This window comes from Dendronephthya gigantea, unplaced genomic scaffold (assembly GCF_004324835.1).
Source record: "Dendronephthya gigantea isolate DGI-Jeju-01 unplaced genomic scaffold, DenGig_1.0 000042F, whole genome shotgun sequence".
NCBI lineage: Eukaryota > Metazoa > Cnidaria > Anthozoa > Malacalcyonacea > Nephtheidae > Dendronephthya > Dendronephthya gigantea.
Window position 1 is genome coordinate 1500302 of NW_021163052.1, and position 23909 is coordinate 1524210.

Consider the following 23909-nt stretch of genomic DNA (forward strand, 5'->3'; position numbering starts at 1 on the left):
CAAAATGTAAGAACTGCTATTAATGCTTGTCCTGTTCACGGTTATAATTTAGGGTTATAGTATAGCAATGAATACTTGATATTGCGCCTTTGCAAATTACTCAATTGACCACTTGCAGCTACATCACTATTAATAAAGGAAACATTTCCATTTTGTTTGTTTTATGTGTGCTTCGATCATCTGAATACGTATTTGTATTCCAACAAGGTTTGCTTTGTTAGCAAGGGCGTCAATCCTGGGGGGAACGGGTCCAATTTTTGGACGGGCCAGTTTTTGGACTCTGGGGGGACAAATGTCTTATTATCCCCCCATATTTATACATTCAATGAAAGCAAGGCGCGTAAATCATGGGGGGACTGGGAGGACAGGTCCCCCACTTTTGGAGTAGGAGGGGACGAATATATCATTGTCCCCCCACTTTTATACCATAGTGTCTTATTTAAGGTATATATATTAAATAAAAAATGAGAAATGGTCTTCGATCACAAATGTGAACTTGAAAGTCCAAACCATTCGACAATTCTATATAAAACAATGGATACAGGGACGTAGGAAGTGGGGTGGGGGGGGGATTTACTGTAGTTTAAAAAAAAAGTTTGAAATTCAAACTGCTGATTGGAAATTGTATATAGGTGGTAGTAATAAACACTTGTAGATGTGATCAAAACTTTCATGCATAAAAGTTTTCGTTCATTACAATATAGTTTTAGTGTTATGCGTTTTGGTGTTTCATACGTTGAAGAAAGACAGCGGCAATTGCTTCGCTAAATGTTATGTCAATCGCTCTCAAAACAACTTGAAAAGCAAGGATCTAAAGCAATAAAATTTAAAAATTTCTTGCTGAAATGCATGCATGAATATCCCCCCCCCCCCCAATTATCGTGCTGGCTACGCCACTGATCATGTGTTCGTTTCCAATCCCTGTTTTCTGTAGTTCTATCTTTTGTTAGTGTAATTTGTTTTATTTTGCAGTGCAATATAAGTACGACTAAAGTCTAATGAAATCTCTCAGCAGATTTATAATAGACTAATACACTCGTACGGCACTCCGCGACCGCTAGCTAGAGGAATATGAATGTGTTTTGGAAAATTATTTAATCTAAAAAGAATATCCCAGCCAAATAAACCAATCAACTGCTATCTTCATTCATTTGACTTGCACATTTCAGATTTTAACATAATAATGTAGTATTGTAGTTGATACGCTCTGCCAGTTTCGTTTTCACAAACACGCCAACGCTCAAATTACTGCGAACGCTCAAATTCGCTATGGGATCATCTACGTCTAAACCAAAACAGGGCAAACCGGACTATGGAAGTATCGACAAAGAAGAGGATGGTACTAAATGTTTTATTGAAGAGAAAGGCGTCGTGGGAGCGAAGAAATTAATGAAAGAAAAACTCGAGAACTTTCGAGATGTACAAATTAAAATTGGCGTCACAGGAACGACAAAAGTCGGGAAATCAAGTTTTATCAACGCTTTTAGAGGGTAAGAGATGCAGTAATAAGTATCTATATGACACTTAGTCCGTTTGGAGCTGGAGTTAACTTTCTTTTAGTTTAATAGCTACAAATACGCTTTACATACACATAAGCCATCTTGTCACAACAAACCATTGAAGTTACATATATTTGCAACTGAGGTCGGTAATGGTTTTCATGTCTCGTGTGTTAATATCTATGAAATTCGTAAGTTTCTAAGGACACTAAACTGCGGGTGTATGGGAACCATGTGTAAACTCATTGTACAAAAAAACGAGAAAACGCAATCGTCATATATTTTTACTTCGATATCGCGATATAAAACTAATTCAAATTTGACAATAAACATATTATAGTATGTATTCATATAACAACAGGTCACTTTCGTATTTCCGGTTGCGAAGCATGTATAATTTTGTTGATCGACGTGCCACGTAGAGGTCTCTAGACTGAAGAGGGCAGTAAACGATTATGGTCTGCGTCTCTGCTATGTGAGGTTCAAACGATATCACTTTTGCAGAATTATTTGGCATTTTATTCTCAGTTTGCATTCCTTATACGCTCTGAAAACTTGTTGTTATATCAATATTATATCTTTATATCGATTAAGTACTTTCTCTTCGTACAATCCATATTGATAATAATATCGCAATACCTGCATGGCATTCCAATAAAATTTTAGCCGTTTAATACAGTCGTTTCATGCCCACTTGAAAAACGCAAACAATATGTAAACCCGAACATATCATGCAATAAATAAAGAACTTCAAAACAAGTTTATTCCGTTCCGTATAATTATTATGGTGCATGTTCATTATACAGACAACATTAAGGATAAATTTTCGGCCGAAAACGAGAAAAGAATTTTAAACGAAAAAAGGATTATATCAAAGAACTCTCGTTATGCTAAAAATTTCATATATATTCTTGCGTTCAGCTTTATTAGTTGCATTGGAAATTGATTGTTCTAACGGTCTGCTATATATCATGAATATTAGCCCCCCCTTAACGATCTTCTGCGCCCCCCCCCTTAACGATCTTCTGCGGCCACTGTAACGAAAAACTAAGCAGTACAAATTTTGATAAACGCGAGAATAAATGGAACTTCGTACTTAGGGTTTTTGCACGTAGAAATTGTATTTATTGGCAACTTTCATTTTGTCTATCAGTTGCAATATTTGCCTATTGCTAATACAATCTTTTCCTAGCCCTCCTCTTGATCAAAACATCCTCATCCGTGTACATTAGAGCACATAGAACCCGGTTTTCAAAACATTTTTATATTTTTGTTGATTTATTCCTTTCAATTTTCTTCCGCAGAATTGATGACGACGACGAAGAGGCGGCAAAAACAGGCATTTTTGAAAAAAAAAATGAACCTGCCTTTTATCCTTATCCCGACGAACCGAGAATAATTTTGGTGGATCTACCAGCAATCAAGGAAAAAACATATTCTGACGAATTTAAGTCGTGCGATTTGTTTTTGATTTTGACAGAAACGAGATTTAGAGAAGTAGAACTAGAGATAGCGCAGAAAATCAAGTCCATGGAAAAATCGTTTCTTTTAGTGCGTACGAAAGTAGACCTGGATGAAGAGAACGAAGCCAAAAGAAAAAATCGTGATATCAAGGCCGTGATGGCAGAAGTTCGGAATAACTATTTCCAAAATTTAGAAGCTTTGGGCATTCGTGAAGACGAGATCTTCCTCGTTAGCAGCCACTACAAAGATAGATGGGATTTTAGACTCTTGGTCGATGTCATCATGAAAAACTTGCCTACCTATCAGAAAGCGGCAAAAACGTATCCGGTGAAGTTCGAATCAAAAAATATTATAAGAAAAAAGGTGGAAATATTTCGAGGTAAGTCTGGAATTAAGATAAAGTCTTTGCTGTGTCTATACACCAATGAAAAATTTGGAACACATCTAATACAATGACATCACAGTAGAATTGGCGCATAAGTCAATTAATATGAACTCTATGGCGTTTGTATTTCATATAATAGTTGTTTGTTTGCTCAGAATTTAATTCATATGCAGGCATGTCGGTTACGTTAGGGCAGAGTTGAAGTGATTGGGTATAGTAAGTTATAATTATATGGATTAGCTTTAAATCATAATGACGCAGTTCATAACCCCTGTTTTCGCAAGTTTAGCATAATTCTGCTATGCCTTATGGAGGGAGGCCTTTAATGGCTTTATGTTGTCATGAAAGGATTGCGTTTTTTAAGGTTCAATAGGCTTCGTGTTGAGATTTTGAAACATGACCGAGGATCTGGTAGTATAGTCGAATATATTATAATTCTAGCTGCTAGTGTATGATCTAATGTGCAATACATAGTATAATGATCTCACTCCTTGCTCCGATTTGTATAACTGTATATTTTGTTTCTCTATATTATATATATTACTTTTCATGTGCTCTTACTTTTCTCGCTCTCATACCCTTTCTATATTATTGTCTGTCTCTAACTGTCAATCAGTTCCCATTCTATTGTCCAAGCTTAATTATCTAGAAATAGCAGTTATGTATATTACATCACCCTTTTTTTTTTAAAACAATATTAACATTTAACAAAACATAATTCAATCATATACTGAATGTCCAAATCTATCAGGTTTTCCTCTGACTCGGCTCGATCGTCGTGTCGGTATTTGATCTTGATGTCCAACATTTGTTGCTGCTGGTAGTGTGATGGTATTGTTCCTCTTTTGATGACGTTCTTTCTCATTATCGTCATCACTGTCCGTATCATCCCTTGGCTTTGGTATGCGTTTAAACTGCGACACATTTCGTGTGATAACGTGTCCGTTCTTGCTTCTTGCTTTAACCTGTGAATGCGATCTGTGTGTGACTACGTATGGAACGTTGTTGTAATTCGCAGTCAATTTGTTCTGTTTGTCCTGACGAACTAAGACATAGTCCCCTATCTTAATTTCACTCTCTTTTACGTTTCTTTTTTCATTCGCATATTCTTTGTTGTATCGCTGTCTCTCCATTTCATTCTTTTTAGCAATATTGTGTTTGTTAACAATGTTCCGCTTTTTCAATTCTGGAAGCTTTCCTTTCACTGTACGGTTAAATAGTAATTCCGCTGGTGGAACTTTCGTGGAAGAGTGTGGTGTTGTCCTGTACTGTAACAAGAAACGATGTAGCTCTTGCTGCCAGGGTCTTCTTTCAATGTGAGCGGTTCGTAGCGTTTTTCCAAGGGGCTGCATGAATCTTTCCGCTTCTGCATTGCCCTGGGGCCATTTAGGTGTTGAATGAATATCTTTAATTCCAAGAGCTGTCAAATAACGATTATATTCTGCACTATTGAAAGGCGGTCCATTGTCTGTCTTGATAGTTGTTGGGATGCCATGACGGGCGAACATTTGATCTAATTTGGGTATGACCGCAGAAGCTTTTGTCGAGCGTACTACTTCCACTTCGGGATATCTGGAATAGCGATCAATTGCGACCAGAAGGTATTCTCCGAAGGAAGTGGTCCGTAGAAATCCAAATGTATCGTTTCCCATGGTCCCTTTGGCATTGTTGTCGTTGATATTGGCTCTTGTGGTGGTGCTTTACCCACTGCTGACAAGGAATGCACTTCGATTGTTGCTTGTACCATTTTATCAATATTCGGAAACCAAATCTTTTCTCGGATTAATGATTTCGTTTTGGTAATGCCAAGATGGGTTTCGTGTGCAATGTCAATCGCACGTTGCTGTAGCGATTCTGGTATCACTATACGAGAACCACGAAGAACCACGCCCTTTGTTGTCACAGTAAGTTCGTCTTTTACTTGTTTATAAGGCTTGACTACCTCGTAGTGCCACATGTTGAGCTTTATAGCTGCCCGAACTCCTCGTAAGGTTTTGTCCTTGTTCGTTGCTTCTTCGATTTCCTCTATCGTCAGTGCTTTCGGAACACTGGAGCGAGCAATAAAATTTATGTGCTCCTCTGTCATTTTCTGCTGTTTGTAGCTTTTTCCTGTTGGGTGGCGCGATAGATAATCAGCCGGATTGTTAGCTCCTGGCTTGTATCTTACTTGAAAAGCATAAGGTTGTAAGCGTAACACCCAACGTTCTATTCTTGCTGATGTCTTGGAGTTTCTGTTGCCGTAGATTACTTCTAGTGGTTTATGGTCTGTGATGAAAATGTTCCACTCCCCAAATAATAGCCAGCGCCTCTCTCTCGGTTTGGGAGTATCTTTGTTCGACTTCTGTTAATGCTCTGCTCGCATATGCCACTACTTTCTCGTCGTCTTTTCCTTTGTTTCTCTGCGAAAGGATTGCTGATATGCCGACTGGACTCGCATCAACCGTTACCAGTGTCTCTTTATTTTTGTCAAAATATGCCATGCACGATGCTGACGCTAAGGTGGAAGTTAACGTGTTGTACACGTTCTGATGAATGTCGGTCCACACGAAAGGTGTATTTTTCTTCGTTAATTGGCGCAATGGAGCTGTAATGGTTGCAAATTTCGGAATATACTTGGCACTGTAGTTTGCCATGCCGAGGAGACTTCTTACTTCAGAAATGGTTTTGGGTACCGGCGCGTTCTTTAAAGCTTCTACACGTTTGCACACTAAAAAAAGGTGTGTTAAATTTACACACCTTTTTTGTCCAAATTTTAACACACCTAAAGGTAGGTTTTGAAACACACCTAAAGGTGTGTTCAACACACCATAAGGTGTGCAAATAGCATCTTCAAAGGTGTGTTAACACATAGCAAGGTGTGTTTTTGTGCACACCAAAAGGTGTGTAGAACACACTAAAAGGTGTGTCAAAAAACACACCAAAAGATGTGTTTTTGGCTTGTCCAAATTTTAACACGTTCTAAGGTGTGTTTTCAAAGAAGGTGTGTTTTCATACACACCATGGTGTGTTTCATTACACAGCTAAAGCTGTGCTGGAAAACACACAAATTGTTTAAGTAAAAAGTTGCACACCTTTCCTAAAAGTAACATATAAACAGGGCTAGAAAACACACAAACACAATATTAATTTATAAATATATTTTAAGTTCTAATACTGTTAAGAATTGTTAACATGAAGTCACAGCATGAATTATATAAATATCTTTAAGCATGCAGTTTAGTTTAAAATAATGTCTTACTATATATAGAGTTTATTGACTTGATGTTGTCTCGACTTGACACTTAGTAGTGTTTTCTTGTCTTGTTGGTCACCCTTGTTCTTGTTTGTTGGAGTGTATAGTGCCTGCTCGACTGTTGCAATAACATTATCGCCTTAATTCATGATCTTCATAATCAACAAAGGTCACCTGAAAATATAAAATAAATGCATAAGAGGATCTGGCATTTAGAATTTTCCAATTTAAGATGTGCACAAGCATCTGTTAATTTTAAATAGAACATGCTAAATGATACCCAATTAATGAGTTAAGATTTATTTTTGGTAAAATAATTTAGGATGTATTGCTAGGTATAGGCAGGTATAATTACATGAATTATAACCTTCTGTTGAAATTTGAAAAATCGGTGTCTGAGCACGTTTCCTATAGTTTCTTTAAAATGGGAAAATTTTATTTAAATATGTATATATAGCTATCTTTCAGCTAGGGTAAGTAGTCAAGTCTATAATATTAAAAATTATAAACCATTCTGGAACACTCAAGTCAAATCAACTATCTAATATGTAAAATATAGTGAGGACAAAAATTGGTCCTTTGGAATGTTACTGACCCCCAAAAGGAACACAAAATATTAAACATAATTAAGACACAAAACAATTCATCAAGATTACACCTAGCGAATTATATGTTTTCTTTATAACAAACATAAACTATGGCATAAATAGCCTTATGTATACACCAATATACGTGTAAATCTGCTTTTTAAAAGCACCTAGAACAATTAAATTTTGAAAGATAAAACGTAAGACTCACCAAGTCTCGACTCTTGTGATGTCGAATCTGTTCGCCTCGCCATGCGCTTCGGTGGTCTCTGAATTATTAGAATGAAGCAGACTTTTCATCTTTTCACTTTAAAGCTATTCGGGACCTTCGAAGAGTAGTCTTGAATTTCTTTGCATCGTTTGTAAGGGAACCATCAATTTATTCGCTACAAATAGATAGAGACAACCATATTGATTACACTCGTTGGCCATTATTTTGAAATTGATACAAATGTTTGACACAAACGATTCGAAAAGCACTGCAATACAACTTACCCTCTTATAATTTCTTCTTTATACAACATCATAAGCTCTCGTGTGTTTATCTCCAAAAAAATAATCTTAAAATCGCCTTCACAATAAACACAATTTAAACTTGAAACAGACTCGAAGCACAGTTGTCACAGTAGAGAAGGAAATGTAAACACTAAACAGTGGTTTGTATTTCGTGCGCGTGGGTTTCACACCTCGCGACATTCTTATTGGTTAAAAACGTATGACGTATTAATCACTGACCTGTATATACAAGTCTGTATGGCAGATATTCAAAAACAACCCACGTTAATCATTCTTACAAAAGTAAACCACAACGATCTGTAAATTCCCTTAAATTTATGTCTTAGGTAATGTTTAGAGTTTTTAATACTAATCAAAGCTGAAACGCAGGCCAAAGATAACAGGAATTTAAAGCAAAAAGTTAAATTTAGATGCGATGGAACAGCGTGAAATTTCCTGTGACTTACACAAGTAATTCCTCGTAAGGCTGACGCTTTTATCGACGCACTAAAATACTATAAGTAATAAATAAGGCCAATCAAGTATATTGTTAATAATTTAAAGGTGTGTTTTATAACACACCAAAAGATGTGTTTCTTTAATGGGTCAAGGTGTGCTGTCAAACACACCAAGGTGTGTTTTCAGTGAAAAGGTGTGTTACTTTACACACCTTAATGAGTAAAAGAAAAGGTGTGCAAATGGATGTGTTTTCGCTAACACACGAAGGTGTGTTTTCGAACACACGAAGGTGTGTTTGCGTACACACAAAGGTGTGTTTCCTTACACACCAAGGTGTGCTTTCTAAAAGCGCGTAGAAAGGTGTGCACAAATTACACACCATGGCGTGCAATTGAGCACACCTTGGTGTGTAGTCAAACACACCTTAGTGTGTAATTCTACACACCTGTTTTTAGTGTGTGGGGTCAGGTTTGCTGCCGTCTTTGGAAAATACTTGTCCGAAAAATTCCAGTTTGTCATTTAAGAAGCTACACTTAGCTTGATTCAAGCGTAGTCCTTTGTCGGAGATTCGTTTTAGACATTTATTCAAGTTTGTGTTATGTTCTTTCTGTGTTTTGCCATATACTAAAATGTCATCAGCTATATTCTTTACTCCGACTAATCCTTGCAATTGGGTTTGTAAAGTGTACTGGAAAATCTCAGCAGCTGCATTGGTGCCATAGTTCAGCCTTTTGTATCTGAAAAGACCGATGAGTGTACTGAATGTAGTAATGTAACGACTGTCCTCGTGTAGTTCTAGCTGATGATAGGCCTGTGTAAGGTCTAATTTGGAAAAACACGTTGCTCCATTTAACTCAAAGCTGATGTCCTCAACTGTTGGAATAGGGTGTCGTACCCGTTTTATAGCTTCGTTGGCAGCGCGCATATCGACGCATATACGAACGTCCCCGTTCTTTTTCGGTACTGCTACAATTGGCGATACCCAAGGTGTAGGTTGGTTTTCTGGTACCCGTTCAATAATATCGTCTTTCTCTAGTTGTTCTATCGCGTTCTGGACCTTCTGACGTATGTGATATGGAATTCGGCGTTGTGACTGTGCTCGGGGTGTTGTTGTTTTATCAACGTTTAATTTGATTTTCTCTTGCTTGAGTTTACCCAACCCGTGGAAAACTTTTGAATGTTTGTTTAGAATATTTTGGAGTTCACGATCTTTTGTTTCAGTTACTTTGTTAAGATGAAAACTTACCAGGCCAAGTTCTTCTGCCGTTGTTGCTGATATTAGATTTCCGCTGTCTGTCGTTTCTGCGACATAAAAAGTTGCCACTGCAACTCGACGGCGAGTCTCAATAGCTTCCTCAAACTTGCCAATGAACTTTACTGGCTTGCTAGCAGTATACGCAAACGCTTTTATGTTCGTTTTCTTTAATTCTATTCCTGGTATTTTCTCATATGTACCTCGGTCGATGACATTGATCGTTGCGCCTGTGTCTACGGTAGCTTTTAACGATCATCCGCATACTCTAACATTGACTTTGGGGGTCTTGTCATTAGAAACTGTGTATAAATATTCGTTGTCAGAACTGTCCGTCTCGCTCTGAACTTCATTTAGTGGATTTAGTGGTCGTTTGTATTTCTGTTTCGGTTTCATTTCATGTTGAAAAGCTTTTGTCTGACGTTGCATCTTTCCTCGACACACTCGAGCAAAATGGTTGAGCTTTTGACATTTCCGACATTCTTTACCTTTAGCTGGGCATTGTCCTTCATGAGGATACGTACCACCGCAATTGTGACACGTTTTCGATGTTGTTTTCGATGATACTTTGTTAACACGATCTGTATTTGTGTCTTTTGATTCGATGTCTCGCGCTTGAAATGTACTCATCTCGGCACGGCGACCATCAATGAGTATAGACTTCAGATCGTATGTTGGGTCTCTTAATGGCTTTTTCCGAATCCGTGAAGATGACCCAGCCGTAATAATTTGTTGTTCGATTTCAAAATCTGCGTTGTGGAAAGAGCAAGTCTGTGCTAACGTCCGTAATCGTGTATGGAATTGATCAAGGGTTTCGTTCGGTTCTTGTTTCGCTTGTCTAAAGCGGTAAACTGCGTATCGGCGATTTTCTTGCGGTTGGAAGTATTCGTGAAGCTTTGTTTTCGCGGCTTCGTAATCAGTTGCGTCTCCCGTATCAGGTATTTGTCTAAATATCTCGCGAACCCGTTTGCCAGCTTGATATAATAGCAATGCGCGTTTCCTTTTCTCATCCGTAATCCCACTAGCGAGGATGAACATCTCGAAATCTTGGATCCAAATGTTCCAGCGCGTGCCTAAGCTTTCGCCAACATCAGCGTCTGGGTTAAACTCTGGCAATGATTGTAGTGACACCGATTGCGTATTTACTGTGATATTTTCTTGTGGCTCGGCTTGTCCTTCAGCCATTCTCGTCGCCAATATAATGATCTCACTCCTTGCTCCGATTTGTATAACTGTATATTTTGTTTCTCTATATTATATATATTACTTTTCATGTGCTCTTACTTTTCTCGCTCTCATACCCTTTCTATATTATTGTCTGTCTCTAACTGTCAATCAGTTCCCATTCTATTGTCCAAGCTTAATTATCTATAAATAGCAGTTATGTATATTACACATAGTTTCTACTATGTTGAGTAAATCTTTGGATTTTCTAAAGATTAATGTTTTTCGATACCTTTTATGATTTGATGTTCTTGATTATGAATACAGTACTGTCCAGAAATAAACCTAACACTGCGTTCGCACTTCGGTTCCGGTCAACCGATAGAAACCGCAGATGTCCGCAAGGGGAAAAATACCTTCCCAGCGGCCGTTCGCTTCCGAACGAAATGTTACGAACAGCTGAGAACGACAACACAATAACCAAATAGAAAAATTCTTAAGAAATTAACGTCAGACCGAGTTAGGCCGAGGTTTAACCCTCATGCATGAATCACATGCATGCTAAAATCACATGCATGCTATATATGTATATAGGTTAAATTTTTTTATCAATTTTAAGTCAGGGTTAACGAAAGCGGGCTTTCTGCGGCGCAACTCTAAAGAGGTTTAAAATTTATAACCATCTATATAGGTTAGCGTTAACCGGCTTTTGAACAACGGGCCCTGAAGTTCAAAATTAATGCAAACGATCTATTATAGCTACATTTTTCTTCTGCCATTCAAAGCGAGAGAGGGTTTTCTTGGAACTGATTAGCATAAGAATTATAAGTTTGAAGGTCAGTACAGTTGGCAACCGCTTTGAACGAACTATTGAAACGGAAGCAGATATATATTGTAGACGGGTATAAATTCAAGTTAAATGGGTAATTTACCGTCCAAAAGGGCAACATCCGAAGGCAAATATATAAGTAATGTCAATTTTGCCTTAGTTGGGTCAAGTGGCTGTGGAAAATCTGCCTTTGTCAACGCTGTGAGAGGGTAAGCAATATATTTTCCCTTTCGTCGCACAAAAGTGTATGTCGGCCGAATATACTGAACTTGCTTTCAACATCCGTATTGCATAAAGACGTTGTATATCGCCAGCATTTCTTGTTATAAAAGACCTGTTAAGCGAATAAGGCATGGCATGTGTAAAAATCAACATTTCGTTTAAAAATTGTTCATAATATATAACTATTGTGATAAACAAAGGATGCTATTGTCAAGTATCTAAATTATTTAATTATGTTCACACGACATGTTATTGTCACGATGCATGTACATGCCGTAAACTGAGGTATATAATCATCATTTATATATAAATATTAGGTATTTTGATTATTGTTCAATAGCTATTAAGGATATGTAGCCATATAGCAGCCAAACATATTTAGTTAAAAGATAAGGCGTTATTTTTGACTTAAATAGTTCTTATTTCTTACGAGCTTTTAACTGTAAGATAATGTAGCCTTCGAAGGGAATAGGATTCATGACAAAGGACGCAAAAACTAATATTAACTGTGTAAAATAAGATATCTAAAACGCTAACAATATTTGTACAATATTCTTGTTTGCATGGTGACAGTGTTGTTCAAAGTATATTAGTGGTAGGGCTTGGTTGCGGTTCGGCTGCGGTTAGGTTGCGGTTCGGTCGCACTTTGATTGCGGTTGACCGACAGAAACCGCAGATGACCGGAAGGGAAAAAAAATGCGAGCGTGATTTTTGTTATGAACAGCTGAGAAAGACAACACAATAATCATATCGAAAACATCTTAGGAAATGTCTGTGAAACCGAGTTAGTCCGAAGTTTAACCTCTGTCTCACCGCGGTTCGATCGCGGTTTGACCTCGGTTCAACCGCGATCAGCCCGAGATTTAATTGACCTATAGGTTAACCGCGGTTTTTGTTAGGTTATTTCTGGAAAGTACTGTATTAAATCTAAGTTTTTTTGAACATTTCTAGGACTTCCAAAAGATATATGCAGGCGTGTGGGAAAAATCTGGGGGAAAATATTATTCCAAAAATGGACGATTTGCGCTTTAGGCTAATATCCCATCTCAGCGGTAAAAAGGAAATTTTCTGAAAGAGCTTACTAAGATTAATAAAACTACCAAGTTTGGCTGCGAATTGTTGTAAATTACGAAAAATATAGCCATGCGATGTTGTCGATTTCTGTATACTTTTGTATTACGGCAGGAAGTTTGTAGCTAACTATAATTTAGTTTCACATTTCCGCACGTAACACAAAAGTATACAAAATATGCCAACTTCGCATGGCTACATTTTCCACATTTTACAAAATTTCACTGCGAAACTTCGCATTTGCACTAACTCAAGTACGGTCTTACTAGATGTGGTGACTTATTTTCTTCTTATTACTTCAATCAAAAGTTAATCTAAAGCGCAAGTCGTCCATTGGTAAATTAAAAATACAAAAATGTCCAAGGCGTGTGAAAGTTTTTGTCTTTGCCTGTGTTGATGTTAATGGACCTTTTGCATTATAGACATTTTTTATCTATGCAAGATAATCCAATGAAATCACCACAGCTGAAAAGAGCGTACTGAAATTAGTAGAAATGCAAAGTTTGGTTGCGAAATGTCATAAGATGCCGAAAATATGGCTTTGCAAAGTTTGCAAATTTGTATACTTTAGTTTAACGCACGGAAATTGCTACCACATTCGGGCCAAAAATGGTAGCAATTTCCGTGCGTTTGACTAAAGTATACAAATTTGCAAACTTTGCAAGGCCATATTTTCCGTATTATTACGACATTTCGCAACCAAACTTTGCATTTTTACTAATTTTGGTACGCTCTTTTCAGCTATGGTGATTTGATTGGATTATCTCGCATAGATAAAAAAGTTGCCTATAATGCAAAAGGTCCATTATATTTGTCATATTTTCTTGCAGGTCGACTATGGAAGGTGAAGCTTACTTTTATTAGCTTATTTCTACCTGATATTATTGCTTGCGGACTTATTTCGCATTCAATCAGCAAGTGTCAAATTAAGAAGAAGATCAAACTTTATCGATCTCAGCTTGGACTTCCAGAGGATGATTCTGAAGAATTTAGAAAAATGAAAAAAGAATTCATAACAAAAATAAGAGAATTCTACACAATACAAAAGGAAAAGTGCACTTGTTGCATATGCTGTGCTTGGAAGCATACCATTGGTTCTCTAAACCAAATTTTGACGGATATGGAAAATATTTCACTGAAAATGCTGGATGAAGCTGCCATTGGGATAGAGCAGAGTACTGAGGAAGAAAGTAATGCGGAATAAACTCACTACATAAAATAAAACCATCAATAACTGCCAGTTCTATATCTAGCGAAATTCAACAAGAAAACGGCTGAAAATTGCACAAATAGTGAATATAAATGTCATTACCGAAGACATAAAAAGATATAAATATAATCGTCGCACATAATTGCACTCGAACGAACAATTTCCTGCAACATTCGCTACAGCTACATTTTATACTTAAACTTATTGCACGCAGGAGGTAAAGATTAAACCTAATTTTCACATCTTGCAATCGTCACTGATGATTTTGTAGTTATAATCACAAACGAATAAAGTAGCTGCTTTCTTATTAGTTGAAAATTCAACTTAGTTTTTTTTTGTTTGTTTTTTTCTTTTTTTTTCGTCTTCGCAAGTGTGTTTTGGCGCGAAATATACTAGTACTTGAAATGTGTATGTGACTACGTCACAGTTTTGTCTCCCAAGAGTTGTGGCGCACAGCTTTGGCTGATTTTCCGATGCGCGAGTTGAATTCGCTCGAATGATACGGCAATTCCTCCAAGAGGAATAAACCGTTCTTTTGAATATTAATACATGTAGATTCTGCTCCTATTTTAATAATATCGCTGCTATTTCGCCGTTTAACAAGATGTGGTCGTGAATGGGCGCGTTGACATGTCGCAGTTTGCACAGCAGGGATAGAAGGTTTAATATAAGCACGAATTCCAAAGTGTAAGACAAAGTGAACGTATCATGCAGTTTATTTGCATTTTTAAACAATTGAACTTCTATACTTTTTAAAGCACGACGTGCTTCTGAATGTTGCGATCGAACAACATTTAGGTTCGCAAGGCATCTAAATGAGTATGAACTGTATTGTTTATGTTCAGAAGCTTCATATTAAAGACTGGCACGTGCGCGGCACGCCGAAGTTAACGCCAGAACAGGCGTCTTGTCTAGAATACTTCAAAGTGCTTAAATTAAATTTTGCCCTCAGTTTTTCTATTCAATTAAACCTTTGAAATTGAAAAACCTTATATATCACTCGCATGTGAATTAATATTAAAGTGATAAAATTTATTATTTTCATACTGAAATCCATTAGAAAAAAAAGTCAAGCAAGGACGAAAACAATACCATCCATAGTTACCACTCGGACAAAACCGTTTTGAAACAAACTTATGCCTGGCGTACCTTACGTGGTACGAAACAAGGCGCTTATATAGAGAGGGCGGTGAAACAGGCTAATGTGGGCGTATGTGGGAGTACAAGTCTGCAAAAAAACATTCAGTTCATCACAATTCATCATGACACGATGAATGATGAATGAAATTTAATTCCGGGAACTGATTAGCAGTTCTTATTAGCGGCCTTGCATGGTTCAATGTCTTTTCGTTTATCTTCTTATTCAGAAATAAAACCGTGAAAATACGACCTTATTGACAATACCTTGGACAAACCTGTCTAAAAATGTACAAAGGAAGCCATCTTGCTGGCAAGTGTTAACTGCGTGATATTCGTCATTTGTCATTACGTCACTGCTTTCCCTCTGCCACGTACAGAGGACTCTGCCCTATTTTATTAAATGTCTTGGCATTTGCGGAGGTGAAAATTCATTTGAAAATCAATTTTGTAATTTAAATTAAATAATTTAGATTACAACTAAAACGAAATCAACAGGCAGCCATAAGTCCAGCAAGTGTGAAGGCGTGTGCATGATGTGTACACTTCGGAAAAATTACGTGGTAATAATTACGTGGAGATAAAAAGTTGAAAATATAGGTTTTTGTGTAACCGGAGATAGTGATGGTTGAAAATATAAAGGTAAAAATATAATGCAATATGAAGGTAAAAATTTAAATATTAATTTATCGTTCAAGACGTTTCTTATTCGCCTCGCCTTCGCCAAGCAATTGTTAAGTCCTGTTTACATCACACCCAATTTATCGGATACGGCACGGCGAAAATGGTACCCGTACACCTATCAATGTTTCAAACTACGAGCCAAAACAGCCGTTTTAAGAAATACTCAGAAACGACGCTCATGAATAAGCACAGAGCCTAATGGAAAGATTTGCATGCATAAAATTAATATTCGTCTTTCAAGCTTTCAACTGTCTGATGATACCTTCATTAAATAATTATAAGGAGATTTTGAACCTATACTCAATGAGTATGTATGAATGTTAGTGCATATGAGAGCTTTTTGAATTTTTGAGAATATGCCACTACATGCAAGTAATATTTCAATCTAGGTCATAGTAATATATGATGGGCCCTAAAGGAATAAAGAAATAAAGGGCCCTATACAAAGTGAAAGATTACAAATTTAACTGTCCAATAAAATACTGCTTTTGGATAAACAATAGCAAATGTGTCTTTACAGGAAATCATTAGAATGAGAATTATTAATGTCGTTGTTAAGCGTCGGCAATCAGCTTTTGAATAAACGTTAGCGAATTCTTGTGAAACGAAAGCAATCTTGTACCAACAGGAGGAAAATGGGTGCATCAGAGTCTAAGGAAGAGACATCCAAAATAACAAAATTTGCCTTAGTCGGATCAAGTGGCTCCGGGAAATCCGCATTTGTAAACGCCGTGAGAAGGTATAAGCAATTTATTTAATTTACTCTTTTCTTAAAAAACGTTGCGTCTGTTCTCAACTCAGCTCATAGGATACACAGGTAGAACATCGCTGCTTTCTCCTTCTGCTTATAATAAGTATGTTAAGCGAATAAAGAAAAGTTCATTATCGCGCAAAATTGCGTTTAGCTAAAACTTATTTCATTTCAATTGTCGCTTTAAGATTTTACACGCGTGTTATAAATTGTCTCAAAAGCCGTGCTATATACTTATATATGGTCCCAATCAATATTAGTGTCAGTCTGTTTTAAATCAACAATGTTTATTCATACAAAAGGGAAAACTGTTTTAACATTGCATCTTAAAAATGCCTCATTTGAATGATATTGTAATATTAAAGGAGGTTGTACAAACGTAAAAAGAACCTTAGAACCAGGGTTGATATAATTAATACAGCTTATATACATGCAAGCCGAGTGAGGCGAGATCTATATTCTTTTTCCTTATGTATACGCCGTCAAGTCCCGCATATCTTATTTGCTCCAATCTTGAAAACCAGCGTACAGTCATGCATGTATTTTAGTAAAGGATGTCAGATGTTTGAGGTTTGTCGCCTATTGCACAGGCAGATGATATGATGCTTATAAAGTATTACTAGCTTTTATAATTGGGAGCTTTTCAATTTTTTTTTGTACACACATGAACAGTAGCGAATATTTCGGCGGAATTGTAGGGCATTTAACGCTATCACCTACCGAAAATTTGACACTGAATTTGGGAGAATCGGTTTTGTCAGAATCTTGGCAACGATATGGATTGAACAAACAAAAATCAGTCGATAATTGTTGGCTGCATGACGCCTGAATACATGCAGAGGCTTTCTAATTATGGCATGTTTCGGCGCCCTCTGGATGTCTCAGACGCCGGACATTCGTCTCAATGTAAACCAACCTGAAACTTAAGGAACGGGTTGTCTCTTCTGCTACCTGATCTTCAAACCTCATCACAAACATTTCCCTTCTCTGTGTTACACATACATACACACATACTTTATTTATTCATGCACGCTAGTCTCAACAGCCGTGAGTTAATTGGTTTCCATGAGGGGCGGTAAAATAAATTGAAATATATTTTCATATATATAAAGTACATAAAGTTCATAAAGTAAAGGGTAAAGGGTTAAGAGAAAACGAAGACGGTACGCAGAACTACAATCCCATTGAATAGAGTATGTATTTACATTTACATTTAGGGAAAGGAAGTTTATTCTAATTTGCTCATATAAAGACCCGTTGACGAAGCATAATTATACTCATATACGCATAATTGTTTCATCAGAACACCCAAGCATAATAGAATTCCCTTTAATACGCTACATTTTCCTCTTTAACAAAGTACATTTTATATCTAAAGGAAAAAAGTTTTCTGGTTACATGTGAATTTGGAAAAATCATATTGAAAAGTACTCAAATTTTATCAACCGTGATAATTATATAGTCACTATTCAATTATGTTAATAAGTAACTCATGCAAGAAAAATTAAGCAGTACACAGGCTAATTCCAACGATACAACGTACCTGTTCCTCAAGTGAAAAAAAATGACAACTGCATGCATGATGTTTGACATTTAATACTTTAATAATTTCTAAACAAGAATCTTGGAAAAATATTGTTATATAATATGGTATATAAGTGGATAAACTGCACGTTGCATGTGCGCTGTATATTTTGGATTCATTTATTTGTATATAATCGTTCGTATAAAAAGAATTGAAAAAGCAATTGTATGTTAAAACATGGTTGTATACAAAGTGCATGCTATTGTCTAGCACCAGCTACAGTCGCTCTATGATGAATAAATTTATACCGGTTAAATAAAGTCGCGTACATAGATTGCAATATTCAGATCTGAATTGTTTCTATGCATTCCAAAACAAAACTGCCTCACTCGGTATAACCCTCCTGGGTTCAAAATCTTTATAGCTACAAAATTGGTACACAAATTTAACCAATCAAACCACGAGAAGCAAAGGTTTGAAAAATTTATAGTAACGCGGAGATTCCTCGAACAATATTTTTGTGAACTTAAAAAGGAAATTTTCGACACTTACTACGGAATGAAAAATGCACAAAAAATACACTTTCATTTCACAGAAAGTTTTCGCTAAAACATAGGGTTCATCCTTCATAACTTATGATCGCCCCTTTGAGATGAAAAATGTCGGACAAAAACAAATTTGTCAGAATTCCGAAAGTTTTATATAGACTATAGATAATTTACGAAACTGGGAAATAAATATCCACTATTTACCAAATAAAATTTTACTTCACTTAAATCAGATAGCGAAATTAATAAAGCGACAATTCATCCACATGCATCGTCATGTGCTATATGTCAATTTTTTCTGTGTATATAGCATCAACAGTGAAGACAGGCAAGCAGCAAGGGTCGATATTGTTGAGGAGAAGAGAGAGCAAAAGGAATACATTCATCCAAAATATCCTCTAATAAGCTTCTACGATTTTCCTGGTTATGGCACACGAAACTATCCCAGAGTTGAAACGTATTGGAATAATTTCAAATTGGAGAAGTTTGGAATATTTCTGATTTTTATCTCACTCAGAGTCACCAGCCTTGATCTCGATATGATAAAAAAAGCGAAAAATGCTAAAAAAGATATTTTTATTGTTCGTACAAAAATTGATATCGAATACACGTTGGAAAAAGATAAAGAGCATTTCAATGAAATAGCTGTGATGATCAGGAACTACGTATTCAGAGAAACGGAGGTGGAACAGATATTCCTTATCAGTAACTATCGTCCAGACGAGTGGGAGTTCCTTAAATTAATACACGCTGTTGAGAGAATCTTGCCGGTTTCTGAAAAAGGTAGGTTTCCTCGAGATGGCCTTGCTTGCTACAATAAGTAATGCATAGTTCCTTTTCGAATAGTTTTAAGTTAAAACGCAACTTTCTATTCGTTAAAGAATTTACAGGTTTGGATTAGTTACTATATAGCCATTTGTGAAATGGTTAAGTCTACCGATTGACGTCATCACATACGTCATGACGTGCTCGCATGGACGAATTCTTACGTACTAGGTTGTGACGTCACTCATAGTCTTTCACGTTCTGACGTCACACAAATGACGAGACATTGAAAGTTTGTGAAAAGTTTGTAAAAGTTGAAATGTTTATTCTTAAAAAAATATTTTTTTAAGATTAATTAGCTAAAACTTTTTTTTGAAAATATAATCCCCGAGCCGGCGCGAAGCGCCGTGCGAGGGTACTAATTCCGCTGGGAGATTTATTACACCCGGGTATTGTGACAGAACATAGCGGAATCCAAAGTTGCTCAAATTCTATGTCGTGGACCGTGGACCGTGGACGTTTAATGGTCATGGTACTTGTGCGCATGCGTGAAATGCGAACGAGTGTAGACTGGTAATCAACGAACGTTCTGATTGGCTAAGACAGAAAGTTTGTAATTCAATGAGAACGTCAGCAATTTAACTGTCATTTCGTAAACATTTTTGTAAAAGCGTTTCATAAACTTTGTGCAAAGAAAGTAAAACGAGAAGAAACAAGATATATGAAGCATGACAGATAGCAAAGATGAACGTAGATACAGTCAAAACAAAGCCGTTTAAGAGGAATAATTCATAATCTGCAAGCTTGTAAATGTTTTCAAAGACAAAGGGTACGTGTTTACTTTGTTTATCTCGTACTTGTTTCGCGGTAAGAATGAGCCGTATTTGTATACTTTTCAGCTTTGTATGCCGTTCATTTGTTAAATTTTCAGCTTTTTCTGCAAACGCATAAACCTGTGAAGGGCTATTACACCTTTGCTTTAACTTCAAAAAGTGTTTTTGAAAGTGTAATTTGAATTTTGGTATCAAAAATACACACTATATTTATAAAGTATACTGAAACTTTTAGCCGTCGGCGTTGACTGCAATTACAGAATAAAATAACATTTGAAGTTTTTTCTCTGTCTGTGAAGATTTTGTACTGTTTTAATCGTTTGAAACTTCGATTTTAAACCGTTACTTAATTGCTGGCATGGTATAATGCAGCAAAATTGAACGAGCAATGTTTACACTAGCTTTGTGATTATTTTTGTATTGAATGATGGAAACTTTAAGACTGATTTGAGTTTTGTGTCATTTCATAATATAAGTTTAGGTCAGGTTAACTCAGGAAATTGTGTACTTGGTTTGAAATAGCGAGGGGTTGCTGCATGCATGTATTTCTAGTATGATAATGATAATAATGAATGATGATTAGTTTATGATTTTTTATGAATATATACTTTAAAAAATTTAATTAAACTCTAGTCTTTTCAAAGTAATAATTTAATATTTAATTGCACTGATGAAGACTCGGGTTAAGGGACCAAAAGCTTTGCAGTATTAAATTCTTACGTGGTATACCTACAAGCTAATTTACTTATTGATAAATATAGCTAATCATGGAATGGCGAGTACAATTAATTCGGGATTAATAGTACGAGTGATGTTTGAAAATTTTAGCAAAACTGAAAGAGATTGTTTATTATTAGCATTATAAAATCGCACAATTTTCGTTGATAGCCTCTCATGGCGAACTTTTCAGGCGTAATTTTCAAAACAAACGCGATAGTTTCATGTAAAAATACACCTCCAGATTTTTACCCATGCATTATTGTGTATTTTTGGCAGTATTTTTGCTTATCGTTATCATCTGGCCTTTTGTAGTTCCTCCATAGGTTTAGTTTTCATGGAAAAAACTTCCCGACCAATCAGTATGCAGTAATCTTAGCACGCTAATAATAACCGCAGTAATATTATTATTGATCGCTCAAGAGCTCAATTCAAATACCGCTTCTTTTTTATCTCAGGGATATGGGAAAATTTCTTTGCGAAGAGCATGGCCAAATTTTCCGATGCTTTCAAGGACAACGCGATTGAGGCTGCAGAGAAACTGATTGAAGACCTTGATCAGTGGAAAGAAGTTAAAATATCCGTAGCCGTTGTCGGGAAAAATGGTTGCGGGAAATCAAGTTTCATAAACGCCATTAGAGGGTAATAATAATAATATAGTAATTCTATTAAATTAGTTTCTACTTAATTCTTCTATTGTAATTCTAGCCAATTAAAGAGGGTTTTTTTATCGCAATCTTTTAACCGATGCTATTTAATATATCAGAAAGGTTTTGAAATTCCATAGCATGAATATTGTACATGTAACACAATTCCATAGTATAGGGAGAATATACGGATTTATCTAATAAAATAGTTTAGAAATTGTCATGGATAAGAAACATCGAATTGGCTTTCCCTTTAGGTTTTCAAAAATTACTCCCTATACTGTGGTAATTCGGACAGTCGACATTTTCTCGAAGCGATAACTCGTCTATGTGATGAAGTCAATTATTTTCTTTTTTCCACAGAGTCGAGGATGACGACGAGAATGCAGCAAAAACGGATGTCGTCGAAACCACGAAGTCTCCAGTTAAGTATTCCCATCCAAATATTCCCAATATAATCCTTGCCGATTGTCCAGGTATCGGTTCGAATGATATCTCAGATGTTGAAGCCTTCTGCAGAGATATCAAAATTCAGGAATATGACGCATGTATCATTATGACCTCGGAACGGTTTGAAAAGGTCACTGAAGCTTTAGCGGAAAAACTTAAATCAATTAAAAAGCCTTTCTTTTTAACTCGCACGAAAATTGACAACGACATCAAAGTAAACGAAGAACGAAGAAGAATACCAGAAGAAACTACACTGGAAAGTATTAGGAGAGATTGTTCTGATAGCTTAACATCAGCGAAGGCACCACTTGATGACGACGATATTTTTTTGATCAGTAACCACCGTCCAGGCAAATGGGATTTCGCTGCCTTGCGAACAGCAATCAAAGATCGACTACCCACCCGTGTGCGTGAGGTCTTTCTTCTGCCTATCGTTGCGTTTTCTGAAAACATTTTGAAGCAAAAAGTTGAAAATCTTAAAGGTGCGTTGTCTCGAGTATTGACATGGCCAGAAATGTAGGCTAACATACTGCCAAGCATGCACGTCATCCCGTCATCCCATGGAGAAGGATATGTATATTCCACTATCCTAGCATATTACTAATATTAGTTACCTTATAGTACACGTTTCTGCTCATTGCGGGCGGACATTGATCGGCAAATGTCCATCGCATTAAATTTAGAAGTTTGAAAGGACAAAAGTAAGTGTGTTCCCCAACGCGATGTAGCTGACAGAAAAGCTTGATGTCCTTCAAAAGATCTCTAAATGTGCTTTTAAATTTAAATTTAAAATTGACTCATTTATACATTCTATTTTGTAGAATATGTAGATAACACATTCTTTTATAGATCGAATAAAGAAAATTGCAGCAAAACAAGTATTAAGTTCCTTTGCCTCTGCGCACTATAGCCTCATTATTGAAGAAGTGAAATTCTATAGAGCTGGACTGGGATTTCCAGAGAAACCTGGAGGTCGGGAAGCCATCGAAAAATTTTACTTAAAACCTGATTCTAACGTGGAACACTGGCTAAGAGAGTTCGATCATTGTGGCTACAATTCAGAGGAAAAACTCTACACGTTCCTGTGTCGTGCACTGAACAATGTCTTGGATGAAATGGGAAAGGCTGTGCTGGAACATGTTGATAAAACCGTTAGAAAGGGCATATACCAAGCTTGAAAAGAAAAACTATAGACGAAACTTTAAGCGCACTTGCAGACAATGCAATTTGATGCGAAAATAATTTTTACCGATAGTTATAAACTGCTAATTTACTTAGCCTGATTTCTAATCATGCATGATGATTACGCAAGTAGCAAACAGTATATAGTAGAAAAAGAAAAATCATCTCCACTTTTTGTATACCTAAGATAGTTAAATATTATTTCTGTCACTTCCTTGTTGTTTGAAGTTGTCACTTAGTTATAGAAACGGTCCATTATAAATCTGATAAATTTTATACAGCCTCGTACCCAGGCGCTTTAATAGTAAAATATATAACGTTGCAATCAGGTCTTATATAGAGTTGAGCTGAAAAAAGCAAGCGCGCAAGGGTGCTTGGGGAGGTTTGTTTTGGCGAGGAAGCGGCTGGCAGAAAATGACCGATTTCTGGCAAATCGTGACCGATTTCTGGAACACGCTTGTATTTTGCAGTTTTTATTTTCATTATTTATGATTTTTTTACTGGATCGACTTTTGACGGGCTAGCCAAGTATTATGAACGTTTCCTTTGGCGAACAATCATCTGAAGGTACTTTTATTTAAATATTTTCCGTTGGAGTGACTATATCGTAGAGTACTCGAATAATCGCCTACCGTATTTACATATTTACTATTGGGAAAAGCGAGCGCATTTCAACATATTAAGAGGTTTCTGTCCATAACATAAAAGATAAACTTATATTCCTTTGTTTACAGGTTTAATAATCCGAGGATGTATTCAACATGATATGGCAACAACTTGAGTTTAAAAGTAAATTGATTC

General features: G+C 36.4%; 2 protein-coding genes and 1 long non-coding RNA gene across 3 annotated transcripts; 2 read left to right on the plus strand and 1 right to left on the minus strand.

Annotated features, from left to right (window-relative positions):
* The first annotated feature begins 1225 nt into the window (after window positions 1-1225).
* LOC114526981 (interferon-inducible GTPase 1-like) lies at window positions 1226-14166 on the plus strand. The gene is made up of 3 exons (XM_028548538.1): window positions 1226-1490; window positions 2804-3342; window positions 13490-14166. The coding sequence occupies exons 1-3, from the start codon at window positions 1270-1272 to the stop codon at window positions 13861-13863; spliced, it is 1134 nt and encodes a 377-aa protein (XP_028404339.1). The 5' UTR covers window positions 1226-1269; the 3' UTR covers window positions 13864-14166.
* LOC114526983 lies at window positions 6294-8551 on the minus strand. The gene is made up of 3 exons (XR_003687378.1): window positions 7663-8551; window positions 7379-7553; window positions 6294-6754 (listed from the first exon to the last, which is right to left on the minus strand). It is a non-coding gene; the product is annotated as an uncharacterized LOC114526983 (long non-coding RNA).
* Window positions 14167-15580: 1414 nt separating the features above from the next.
* LOC114526993 (interferon-inducible GTPase 5-like) lies at window positions 15581-23320 on the plus strand. The gene is made up of 6 exons (XM_028548549.1): window positions 15581-15648; window positions 16319-16429; window positions 18825-19297; window positions 21288-21471; window positions 21840-22408; window positions 22776-23320. Exons 2-6 carry the CDS (start codon window positions 16326-16328, stop codon window positions 23102-23104), a joined length of 1659 nt encoding a protein of 552 aa, XP_028404350.1. The 5' UTR covers window positions 15581-15648; window positions 16319-16325; the 3' UTR covers window positions 23105-23320.
* Window positions 23321-23909: the final 589 nt, after the last annotated feature.